A 12923-nucleotide genomic window follows, 5' to 3' on the forward strand; every position below is an offset into this window, starting at 1 on the left:
TCTAAACTTCTGGTGAAAGGGCTGTACTAGCAATGTTTATAGAAAATAAAACTATTTGGATAGTGAGGAAATCATGGATATAATTGGAATGATAGTTCCAATCAAAGAATGTGAGAATGCTGACTTCTGTGGCATATGGTCCCTGATGAGAAGGATATAAGCTGTATTCCCCAAATTTCTAAATTGGATTATTTGTATAGTCACAGGCCGAATTAGGCTGGCACATATTAGAAACAACATGGATTAAATAGCAGGGGTTAGGAACTATGCATTTTGCTATTTGGAAGTGATCTGAACATTATCCTCCTATAATAATTGTGACCCAAAGGCCAACCACTCCAATATCTTTGAAGAGTTCCACACAACAGAACAAGTGCTCAAAAACATTTAGTATATTTACTTTAGGATTCTATATTTAGAACTGGAAGAGATCATCTTATGTAAACTTTTTAGCCTGGCATATTAAAACCTTTCTTAATCTGTCTACAACTAACCTTTTCAGCTTTAATGTAGCCATATTGTATTATACTTCCTTTCTACTACTCCATTTTCTAGCTAAATGGGATGGCTCGCTATTCTCTTTTCTCATCTTGTTATCTTATGTTCCATCTATCTGTATCTATTGAAATCCTTCTCTACTTGAAAGTAGACAATGCAACTTTCTTTCAGATGCCATTTGCTATCAACCCATATGAAACTTCCTTAGTTTTTCTGATAGCATCTTGTTTGGAACTCTTCCTTGGAAATATCCTTTCATGTTTTTATATTTGCCTTCTATCATATTTATTTTTAAGTATTTTAAATATTTAAGTATTGTATGACTAATGCTCCTTTTAAATGAAGTCAGCATTTATTAAGCACCTAGTGTATGCTAGGAAGTTAGAATAAGGAAGTCAAATCTGACCTCAGATACCTATGGCTACTTGACTCTGGGCAAATCAGTTACCCTATTTGGCTCATTTTCCTCATGTGTAAAATGAGCTGGAAAAGGAAATAGCAAACTACCCAAGAAACATCATATAGGGTCATGAAGAGCTGGATATGATTGAAATGACTGAGTTATAATAAAAATATGTCAGGCATTGTACTAAGTGGTGGGGATACAAAGAAAGAACAAAAATGCCTACAAAAATCCAAGTCATTATTCTTAAGGAATTCAAAATTTAATGGAGGAGCCAACATGATTGAGCTCATCAAAGATGGTAGGAGCTATATTAACTTTTAATTTTTAAATCTTTGTTTCTCTAGTACCCAAACTTGCCTTAAATTGAATTAGAACTTAATAAAATGTGTTGAATTAAAATGATCTGGATGAACTGAACATGATGTTTTGTAGTTAAAAACTTTATGTAACTCTCATTTAATTTTTATGATTCTTCAAGGAAGTTAAAATTAGTCATTTAGTAGATGAAAAAACACATGCTTGGTATATAAAACAAATTAGAGGCAGTTAGGTGGCATAAGGGATAGAAGGCTTATCTGAAATCATGAAAACCTGAATTAAGCCTGGGATTCTCTTCAGCTGTATTTTTTTAGGCAGGTCACTTTACCCCATTTAGCTCAGTTTCCTCATCTGTAAAATGTTAATAATAGCACCTATCTCCCAAGGTTGTTGTGAGGATCAAATGAGTCCAGTACTGTCGTGCTTTGAGTGAAGTCTTGAGTAAAGTATTATAAAGTACTAAGTACTGGCACCCAATACATTCCATAAAAATACTATTTATTATTATTATTTTCAAAACAAGATTAGAAACTGGGTCAGATGGTTTTCCATTATACTATATTGCCTCTAATGAAACCTTGTCTCTAAAAATGAAATCAACTATGTATTGCAGGAAATTATTAAATCTGGGGGCTTTTCTTTTGCTCTTTGTGTTCATTAGGCATACTGGCTGTCTCGAGGCAGAGTGTGGGCAATGATCATTATTCTGTGTCTCATCGCTGCAATCCTTTCAGCATTTTTAGATAATGTCACCACAATGTTGCTCTTCACACCTGTTACTATAAGGTAAGCTATGTGACTATTTACTTTCATAAAGTCAACTTTATGAATGATCAGACTGAAAATTTTTAATTTTGATGAAGATCAAAAACTGAGCATGACTTAAAAATGTCAAATTCTAAACAATTGAATATCAATGCAAGATTCCATGTCCATCTTGATTTCTCACATACTGATAGAATGTGAGTTTCTTGAGGGCAGAGAATATATTTTTTTATCTTTGTGTCCCCAGTATCATAGAAGGCACTCAATCAATTTTTATTAATTGGTGGATTATTACTTTGTCATATACCAGACATAATAATGCTTTGATACTTTGGATCTATGATATTTTAGAAGAAGTTAATTCCTCCAAGAGTAACATTATACTGGACAACTCTCTTTGTGGCCTCTCATAATTTGTCATGGAAACTCAATGCCCACAAAAATTCCAAATTAAGGATTTTATTTTATTTTTTTGCAAGTCTTTCAAGAACATTGAGCAGTTTGGAAACAGTTAAATTATATTTGGCCTACATTGAAGTTTTGAGGTGAAACTGAAAAAAAGAGAAAGGGGACATGGCTAGCCAAGAAAATGCAGGGGTTTGGAATGTACGTTTTTGAAGCAAAAGAAAATTTCAGGAGATAGTTTTGTGAGATGTGATTAGATATGATACTAAGCTTGCAGAAAATGCAACAGACCTGGAGAAATTATAGTGAAAAATAAACAAGAAAAAGCTTTCTTCTTTGCTTGTGGTTCTCCTCATTCTTGACTCCAACCATTTGGTAAGAGTAGTCCTTTGCTTTACTTAAAAATAGGACCTTTCCTAATGACAGCACAAGATAATCCATGGAGACAATTCTTTGCCATTTTTTACAGCTCTATTTCAAACTGTGTATAATTAAAATATTTTGATTTCTCAGCTCTGCACCTCCCCCTCTACCCACCCCTCCATCTTTTAAATCCCTTTAAAGAAAACTAGTTTTAAAGACCTCAGACCCTTCTAGAAGTCTTCATTTGGGTTTCTTTATTTTAATTCCATTCTACTTCCAGATACTGTTTAATGTAATGGCAAGAGCCTTGGATTTGGAAATAGGTGATCTGTGCCCAAATTCCAGTCCTATTGCCTAGTAGCACTCCTACTAGTGTATACATAGTTCATTTATCCTTTCTGAGCCTGTTTCCTTATTTGTAAAATAAGTAAATTAGCATTTGCATAAGTAATAACATTTAAGTAGAATTATAAATTTACAAATCTTTTTTTATATGTTCTCTCATTTGATGCTCCAAACAAACCTGTTATTATCTCCTTTGACAGATAAGTATACTGAGGCTGAGAAAGATATAATGACTTGTCCATGTTACATAGCTACATACAATTGAGGCAGAATTTGAATTGAGGTGTTTTTGCCTCCAAGTCTAGCACTCTTTCCACTAAATCACTTATTTCCTTGAGACTATCACATAAGGTTGTAAGGGCAGCTTGGTGGTACATTGATAGTGCATTGGACTTAAACTCAAGAACTGAGTTTCAATCTGGCTTCAGATAACTAGTACTGTGATCCTGAGAAAAATCAGTTTAACACATATTTGCCTCAGTTTCCTCATCTGTAAAATGAGCTGGGAAAGGAAATGAAAAATCACTTCATTATGTTTGCAAAAATAACAAACCCAAATGGAGTCATGAAGAGTGGGACAAAACTGAAACAAATGAAGAACATCTTACAAGGTTGGAATGAAAATGTTTCATGTAAATATGAGCCATTGTTACTACTCCTACTATCATTAATATCACTTTATGTCTTGCCTATTTTGTATATATTTTAGATGTCCATTCTCTGAGGCTAAGAGCTATGTTATTCTCCATCTTTGTATCATCAGTGTCTAGCTTATTGCCTTCCATATAATAGAAACTTAACAAATGTTTGTTGAGTTTGTTCTTGAATTGATAGAAGAGGTGTTAGGATCAGTAATAGAAAGGAAAATATTTCATAGTAGGAATCTCAATATCTGAATTTAGCTTTTACCACTAGATTGTCTGAATGAATTTTATAGTACTTGCTTGCTAAGATTCAGCATTAAATTTCCTTATTTACCTTAAGAGTACAGTGGAAGACTTTGGAGGACTTTTCCAGGATTAGAGATTTTGGAAGACTTATCTGGGATGATAGAAAATTCTTTGGTTAACCTATGTGCAGGATAATAAAACTTATTTTGTTGGAGATTCTAGTGACTATGAGGAGAGACATATGCCTAAGTTGTAGAGTGTCAGGTAAAGAAAACAGATTGGAGATGGGAAAATATATAGACTAGGAAAAGGAAGGAAAAGAATCAAATTAGACAGAGTAGACTGAATCTAGGATTAAGCCTACTTGGTTTTTGTGTAGCAGGTTAAAGTGAAGTTCATTCAACAGCTCCTTGCTTTTTCCTGCTTTTCTTAATACACTGTACTGGGAAAATTTTCACTCAAGAGTTTAAATCACACACCCTTTCTGTTTCAATTCTCTTCATTCTGTCTGGAAATATGGCTTGAGAAATGGAGAAAGAGATGACAATAATTTTGAAACCTATTAGAGCCTTCTTAACCCTGTTGAAATGTTTGTATTTCTGTATTACTTGATACTACTATTAAATTACACATGTATTCATTATCAGTGATATTTTTTCTAAATCTATAAATTATTGGATCAAGATTTAGATTAGAGAAACTAATCTACGTGAGAAGAAGGTTTTATTCTATGGTGAGAATGATTCAGCAAAAGTTTCTGCAATTTACTAATTTTTGGAGAATATTTTAGAACATAAATTGGACTTTCCTGGAAAGAGATTTATAAGACAAGAATTAGAGAGTGCTTCTCTCAGAATGCATATTGCATCATTATACCTATATCTCATGACAAACACCTCCGTAACCATTTTTATGGTGATGCTTCTTCTAGTCTGAAAATGTTTAAGTCCCACAGTCAGCCTGGCAGCTAAGCACTATTCAGTAAGAGAAGGAGCTTCAGGGGAATCCAAATACTCTAAATATCTCAGAAAGTAGGTATTTTTCCATTTCCTAATAACTCTACAAGGCTATTTCTAACTGTATTAGGTAAAGGACAAAGGCAATACAGATTCATCTCACCAAACTAGGTCTCAATTTTACTGGGTCTGAAATATCTCAATGAACCCTGGTAAGATGAAGAAATCGTCATGGAGTAAGCCAGTAAGACAATTCAAGGGCATTATCTCTTTATATAGTTTTTACTTCTAGGCATTATCATCTACAAAAGGAATAGATAGTCATTATATAATAGAACAAGTACTTCATGATTATTTTGGGGGGATTTTTTTATTGTAGTAAGTTAATTTATTTTTGTTTTATGAATCATATTAGGAGAGAAAATCAGAGCAAAAGGGAAAAATTATGGGAGAGATAAAAAACAGAAAAAAGAAGTGAACATAGCAGGTGTTGATTTACATTCAATTTTCTTAGTTCTTTTTATGGATGCAGATGAAATTTTCTGTCCAAAGACTAATGGGATTCTTTGAATCACTAAACCTATGAGAACCAACCCTTTCATGGTTGATCATCACACATTCTTTTAGTTATTGTATATAATGTATTTCTGATTCTGCTTGTTTCACTCAGCATCTGTTCTTATAAATCTTTCCAGGCCTTTCTACCATCAGTTTGTTCATCATTTTTTAAAAAACAATAATATTCCATTACCTTCATATACTACAACTTGTTCAGCCATTCCCCAATTGATGGGCATCTACTCATTTTCCAATTCTTTGCTACCACAAAAAGAACTGCTGCAAACATTTTTGCATATTAGGGTCCTTTTCCTTATTCATGATTTCCTTGGGATACAGATCCAGTAATGGTACTGCTGGGTACATGCACAGTTTGATAGTCTTTTGGGCATAGTTCCAGATTACTCATCAGAATGGTTAGATCATTTCACAACTCCAGCAAAAACGTAGTAGTGTCCCAGTTTTTCCACAAACCCTGCAACATTTATTATTATTTTTTCTTGTCATCTTAGCCAATCTGAGAGGTGTGAGGTGGTACCTCATAGTTGTCTTAATTTGCCTTTCTCTAATCAATAGTTATTTAGAGCATTTTTTTCCATAGCATTTTTTTTCCATATAAATATAAATGGCTTAAATTTTATCATCTGAAAATTGTTCATTTCCTTTGACCATTTATCAATTGGGAAATGAGTTGTATTCTTATAAATTTGACACATTTCTTTATATATTTTTAAAAATGAGACTTTTATCAGAAATACTGGCTGTAAAGATTTTTCCCAGCTTTTATTACCTTTTAATCTTGTTTTTGTTGGTTTTGTTTGTGCAAAACCTTTTTAATTTAATGCAATTAAAGTTGTCTATTTTGCCTTTTATAATGTTTTCTAGTTTTTCTTTGGTCATAAATTCTTCCCTTCTCCAAAGATCTGATAGGTAAATTATCCTTGCTCTATTGATTTGTTATGGTATCATCCTTTATGTTCAAATCAGGTATCTATCTATCTATCTATCTATCTATCTATCTATCTATCTATCTATCTATAGATATAATATGGGTGTGAAATGTAGGTCTATGCTGAGGTTCTGACATGTTATTTTCCAGTTTTCCCAGCAATTTTTGTCAAATAGTGAGTTCTTATTCTAGAAGTTAGAGTTTGGGGGGTTTATCAAATAATAGATTGCTATAGGCCTTGATCATTTTTATCATTTGTTTCTAATCTATTTCCCTGATCCACCACTCTGTTTCTTACCCAGTACCAAATGTTTTTGATGACTGGCTGACATAATACAGTTTTAGGTTTGGTACTGCTACAACTACTCCAGACTTAGGCTGATCCATAACTAGTTTATAGGTATGCTCCAAATTCAAAAGTTAAAAAAGATATAGTTGAAGTATCACTTAAGCCTAGGCTTCCTACCAATCTAATAGGATGGATGAAACAGAAAAGAATTACATAGGATAAGAAGGCATATATATTCATTGTTGGAAGGATCCACATTGGAGAGATGGCATACTAGATGGATTATTATAATTTACTGAAGAAGCAAAAGTTATTGATAGCTCTTCAAAAATCTGGTCTTAATAAGAGAATGTGATCTAGAGACAAGACTTTTAAATGTAATATGATGAGAGAAACATTGATTTTTTGAGAACTCTAACTCAACTTTCTCATGATATAGTTAATCATTATAATTATCCCAATAATTACCTTTATGATTATTCTTAAAATAAAATAAAGATTTTATACACGTATATATTTGGATATCTCCCATACTGGGCACTTTCATGTCTTCAAAGGGCTTCTTGCCCTTTGTCTATAACTTTACAAATGTAAATGAATCCTGTCATTACTGTGGAGATTAAATAGACCAACATTTCTTCTGTTTTCCTGATAATAAAGATTAATAGCTGGATTTAGTTCCCTATCACTCTGGAGGCATAAAATACTCTATGATTTCCCCAGAGCACAGTATTTGTTGGTGGTAAACACACTTAAATTTCCCCCCTAGCTGTGAGAGAGGAACACATGAAACACTAGACTGAATCAGACCAATGAGGCATCTGAGCCATTATTCTGCTTCGACATTTAAGAGATGCTGTTGCCAACTTCAAAAGTTGGACACAAAACGTCTTTACCATCTTTATAATTCCACCATGGAGTTTATATGAACAGTGAATTTATATGGAATTTTACCTTTTTTGGCATGTTCCAGCTCTCAAAGTAGGTAAATTTATCAGTTTTTCACCTCTAATGCATAGTAGCATTTCAATTGGTTTAAGAACTCTGAGCTCCAAGGTCAAGGGATACTTATTTTCTCATCTTAATATTAAAGTCAGAAAACAAGTCTATGTTTCTTTTTTTTTTTTTATTCGAACTAAGCACAATTTATGAACCTAAAGTCTTTGGTTGTAAAATCTTGATATTTTTTAGCTTAAATTCATATCAAATTATTAATAGTATCCTGAATTGGATCCTGTTTTTGCCTGAAGTGTTTGCACATACTTTCTGTAATGTACATTTTTAAAACATCTTACCTTTAAAAAAACCCAAAAAAACAACCTTTTCTACTGATTGTGGTTTGATTGTTTATAACAAATTCATGAACACTGGAATAATTGGTAGTAATTTCTCTCTGATTGTTGGTTATTGTGTGTGACATTTTCCAAGGACCATGTTGCACATTTCTTCTCAGGACTTTGTTACTCTGATTCCTACTGTTCCTACTGTTTGGTTAACTGGAATTAAGGTTGAAGATAAGTTATTAAAGAATAAGAAAAAAAATAAATGGAATGACTTCTTCCCTTCTTGGGACTGGCTATGCTATTCCTAGAAAGTATCCTTGGTTTCTTGTTAAGGTTCTTGATGTTCCTAAAGACAAATCACTAATTCACTGGAGACAAAAAGAAGACTACAAGACCTCTCCATGTCTATTCAGACTTCTTTATTGCCCATTTGTTTCAGTCATGTCCAACTCTTTGCAATTCCATTTGAGGATTTCTTGCTAAGGATATTGGGAGTGATTTACCATTTCTTCCTCAACTCATTTTATAGATAAAGGAACTGAGGCAAACAGGGTTAAGTGACTTGCCCAGAGTCACACACAGCTAGTAAGAATTTGAGTCCAGATTTAAAGTCAGGTCTTCCTGACTCTAGCTCCAGTGTTCTATCTACTGTGTGACCTGTCTGCCTAGAGATTAAAGCCCTACCTTTTTTAAACAATTGATAATAAAGATTACTAGCTGAATTTAGTCCCCTATCGCTCTGGGGATATAAATATGGTCTGAGTTTCCAGACCATAATATTTGTTAGGGATAAACATGCTTAAATATCTTCCAGGCAGGAGAAAGGAACATATGCAACATTAGACTGAATCAGGGATTGTCCTGATGCTCAGTATGCATCAAACTGGGGATTCAGGGAATGGGTTGGAGTGCATTTTAGGAACCATCCAACTTTGGGGCAAAACAAGGGTAACAAAGCAATATAAAAAGTAATCTAGGAACCCAAGCTGTGTCTATTAGTGCAGTGAATACTGCTGATATTGTTGCTTCCTTTGTTGCTGCTGCAATTTGCCCTGGGGATATCTGGTTACCAAGTGCTTCCTCTTTCATAAAAGTCAGTTTCACCCAAAGCTCTTTGTTTTATGGATAAAAAGTGCTGGTTGTACTACTGCCTACAAAACTACCATTCTTGCATGATTATAAAAGCACCCTACTTGTACTCTCCTACCATATTTGTGAGGCAGAGAAATGGGTTTGTTTACCTTTTTTTCAGAAAAGGATGCTGAATCATAGGTAAATTGGATATACAGAGCTATGATCGATGACTGCTAGCTATTGCCCATATGTATTAGTTTTCATCTTTTTAAATTTTGGTTGTCTCTGTATAAGTGTGTTCTGTATCCTAAGTATGAAGTTTGTTTTTGTTATTTGGGCTTATATAAGATTCTTAGAATCTGAAGAGCAATTTAATCAAAGGCTAAGCAAGCGGTTTAATTTCCCTCTCTCTTCAACAGGTTATGTGAGGTTCTCAATCTTGATCCCAGGCATGTCCTAATAGCAGAAGTGATTTTTACAAATATTGGAGGAGCTGCCACAGCTGTTGGGGATCCACCAAATGTGATTATTGTTTCCAATCAGGAGCTGAGAAAGATGGTATGTAGCAAAATAATTGGATTTTCATAAACAAATGCAGATATTGTCACCTTATACCTCTTATCCTTAGGGGTATCTTTGCTAGAAACTAAGCACAATTCCTCCTTCTTGATTTTTTTGGGTGCTGTTGGACAATTTAAGAGTTCAATGGTGGATTGGCTGACATTTACATTAAGAGTTAAATAAGTTTAAAACTGTTTCATTCTCATGCTGGTTTAATTTGTGATATATAATTTGAGACAAAAGGAAAGAAGGGAGAAAGAAGAAAGGAAGGAAAAAGAGGAGAAGGAAGAAAAGGAAAGATAGATTGGGTAAACTAATGTATATATATATATATATATATAGAAAAAGTTGACTTTTCAGTAGAACTATTTCATAAGACCTAGTTCCAGTAAGGTTTTTCTGATTTTATTTCAGATCTCTGCTCTTCTCTGTTCCCTCTATCTTTATTTTTATAAGCACATAAAAATAATACTCTTATACAAGATGGAAGAGAATACTATAGTTTATCTTTATAAAGCTGCCCCAAGCTAGTACCTAATTGGTATTAATGTGCAATCCCAGGCACATTGACTTTCTTGGAGGACAACAGAATTAGTTCTACACTATTTTAAAGCTGTCTTTGGAGTCTTGCATTTGAATGCATAAAACAGAAATTGGAATAATGAAACTGACCTGAAAAGTCCATTTTTGTACTGCACTATGTCATTCAGAGTGTGAGAAGAGAAGGGAGAAGCCATACTATTTATGTGCTTTATATTAAATCATCCTTATATTCCACAGTGGTTTTTTGGGTCATTTAACAGGCTGCTGTAGAAACTTCCTAGATTTAAAATCTAGTAGTAATGGACCAAAGGGAGGTCATTTTCTATGAATGGCCTTAGGATTCATTTTTCTTGTGACCCATCAGAGATTGAGACTTATAATGAGGTCAGGGCTTGGATAAGCCCTCTGACCAATGTCACTGGACTTTTGTCAGTATAGCATCCTTCTGAATAGCAAACTCCAGGTCATTGCTTTCCAGATCAGAGTAAACAGAATTGCTTGCCTTTTATTGAAAATGATATCCTCAGAAGTTCAGGGTTAACTTTATCTTCAGAAAAAACTATACCCTGCCTGATCTTTGTTGATAAATCTGAGCTGCTTCTATTTATTCATTAGCAGTGAGAAGATAAGACAATACTTATCTCTATGAATTCACAAATGAATTCCAAGGGAAAAGTGTTTTTCAGCAATGATTAATTTATAAGACCTTGCTATCAACAGTGTAATGAGATTGCAGGCAGATATTTGCATCCCAGAAGAGGCATATTTATTGTGCGTTCTTTGGATGTTCATTAACAGACTAATGTAGGAAGGAAAAGTCTTCCAAAATTATTTTAAGCTTTGAAATTAATTTTGAAAATATTCACAGGGAAAATAAATAGTAAATATGTAATTTATACAGCAATAAAGAAAATCAATACTAGGTTTTGTAATAGTCCTTAGGATGCCTCCTCAGGAGCAGGCTAGAACTTAGGCAAAATTGGGTAGAAGGCAAAGTTTGTGTTCTGTGTCCTCCCACTTCACTCCTCTGTATTTCTCTTTCTTCTTGTTGCCTGTATATTGACATTTTAAAAGAGGGATCCTGGAATGAATAATGTCTTAGTCAAAAGGAATGGTTCTCTTACAGGGTGTAATTTATACTTCTTTAATTCTCTTTTTAGTGCCTGGTTAAAGGAGGGAGAATTGCTCTCTAGATGCCAAAGGGCTTGTGCATTTTCTAGCAGAATAATATTGCTCTGCTACTTAAAACCCCCTCATCAGTAGTAACCCTTGCTTTAGTGGGACATTAAGTGTTTCTGTGGCAACTGAAGGCCATGCTCCTGAAAGTTTTTTTTTTTTTTCTTTTTCTTTTTTTAAACAAAGCTCCTTTCTGGGAGTGTATCCCAAGCCATTCTGCTTTGTTTACTGACTACTCCTTTAACAGCAAGTGAAGTCAGGAAAAACTTTGGAGAATCCCTTTCAGAAAGAAAAGGAAAGAAGGAATGAAAAAAGAACCAGAGATAGAGCATCAACCACATGTGGAAGAGGATGCAGAATGAAAGTATTTTCACAGATTTAGAGAAATTCCAAGGGATCTCAGATACTAGATAGTCCAACCAAAACCTAATAGAATGTAACGTGTTTGACAAGTTCTCATCCAGCTTCAACTTACAGACCTCCAAGAAGGGGGTACCCACTATTTTCCAATATATTTTATTCAATTTTTGGAAAGTTCTGATCGTTAAGAAGCTTTTCCTTATATCAAACCTAAAATTTTGTTTTTACAACTTACATCTTTTGGGCATGGTTTCACTTTTGAGGGCAAAACTGAATACATGTAATCTCCCTTATGTATGATAGCTCCTCAAAAAATTTAAGATATTTATCATGTCCCTCCAGAGTCTTCTCTTCTTTAGGCTAAACATTCCTATTCTTTCATCTGATCCTCCTATAATATGGACTCTTTATCCCTTCACTAATTTGCCTACCTTATTTATCCACTCTCCAATTTATCAATGTCCTTCTTGAATTGTGGTACCTAGAACTGAAAAAAAATACTCCAGCTGTCACCAAACTAAGAAAGAGTATACAAATGCCATCTATACTTTAATATTACTATTTAATTAATTTTTGCATTTCTTTCCTTTAAAATTTTTTAAATTTAATTTATGGAATAAAACAAGCGTTTTCATAAAATAGGTTATTGTATATAAAACTGCAAGTCCACCCTGTATAACTTGCTATTTCTTCTAAATGTACAACAAAGTGACCATGTACATTTCTTTTTTTTTCCCTTTTTTTTTTCTTCTCTCTCCCTGCCCTGTCCTAGACATGGCTATCATCATAAACAAATAGGCATGTGTATAATACACATATAATTTATTTTTAAAATTATTCTTCACATACTTTTATTTATCAGTTCTTTTTCTGGATGCAGATAGTATATATCTTCATATTCTATATTTTTAATTTATATATTTATAATATAGTGACAGTCACTCAAAGTCATTCTTAATATGATATTATTGTAATGTTCTCTTGGTTCTGTATACTTCATTCTTTATCAGTTCATGTAAGCCTTTTCATGCCTTTCTAAGATCGAGTTCATCATTTTTTACAGCACAGTAGTAGTATTCCATCACAACCATATACCACAACTTGTTCAGTCATTCCCTAATTGATGGGGATTTCTGAAATTTCAAGTTATTTGCCACCACAAAGAGGGGTCCTATAATCATCTC

General features: G+C 33.5%; 1 protein-coding gene across 1 annotated transcript in view; it reads left to right on the plus strand.

Moving 5' to 3' along the window:
* Window positions 1-12923, plus strand: part of OCA2 (OCA2 melanosomal transmembrane protein) — a 654184-nt gene that overhangs the window by 230384 nt on the left and 410877 nt on the right. The window contains exons 13-14 of the mRNA XM_074300312.1: window positions 1884-2008; window positions 9519-9657. Of these exons, the coding sequence (XP_074156413.1) occupies window positions 1884-2008; window positions 9519-9657 (264 nt within the window). The remainder of the gene's footprint in view (window positions 1-1883; window positions 2009-9518; window positions 9658-12923) is intronic.

Source organism: Sminthopsis crassicaudata, chromosome 3 (assembly GCF_048593235.1).
Source record: "Sminthopsis crassicaudata isolate SCR6 chromosome 3, ASM4859323v1, whole genome shotgun sequence".
Classification (NCBI taxonomy): Eukaryota; Metazoa; Chordata; class Mammalia; order Dasyuromorphia; family Dasyuridae; genus Sminthopsis; species Sminthopsis crassicaudata.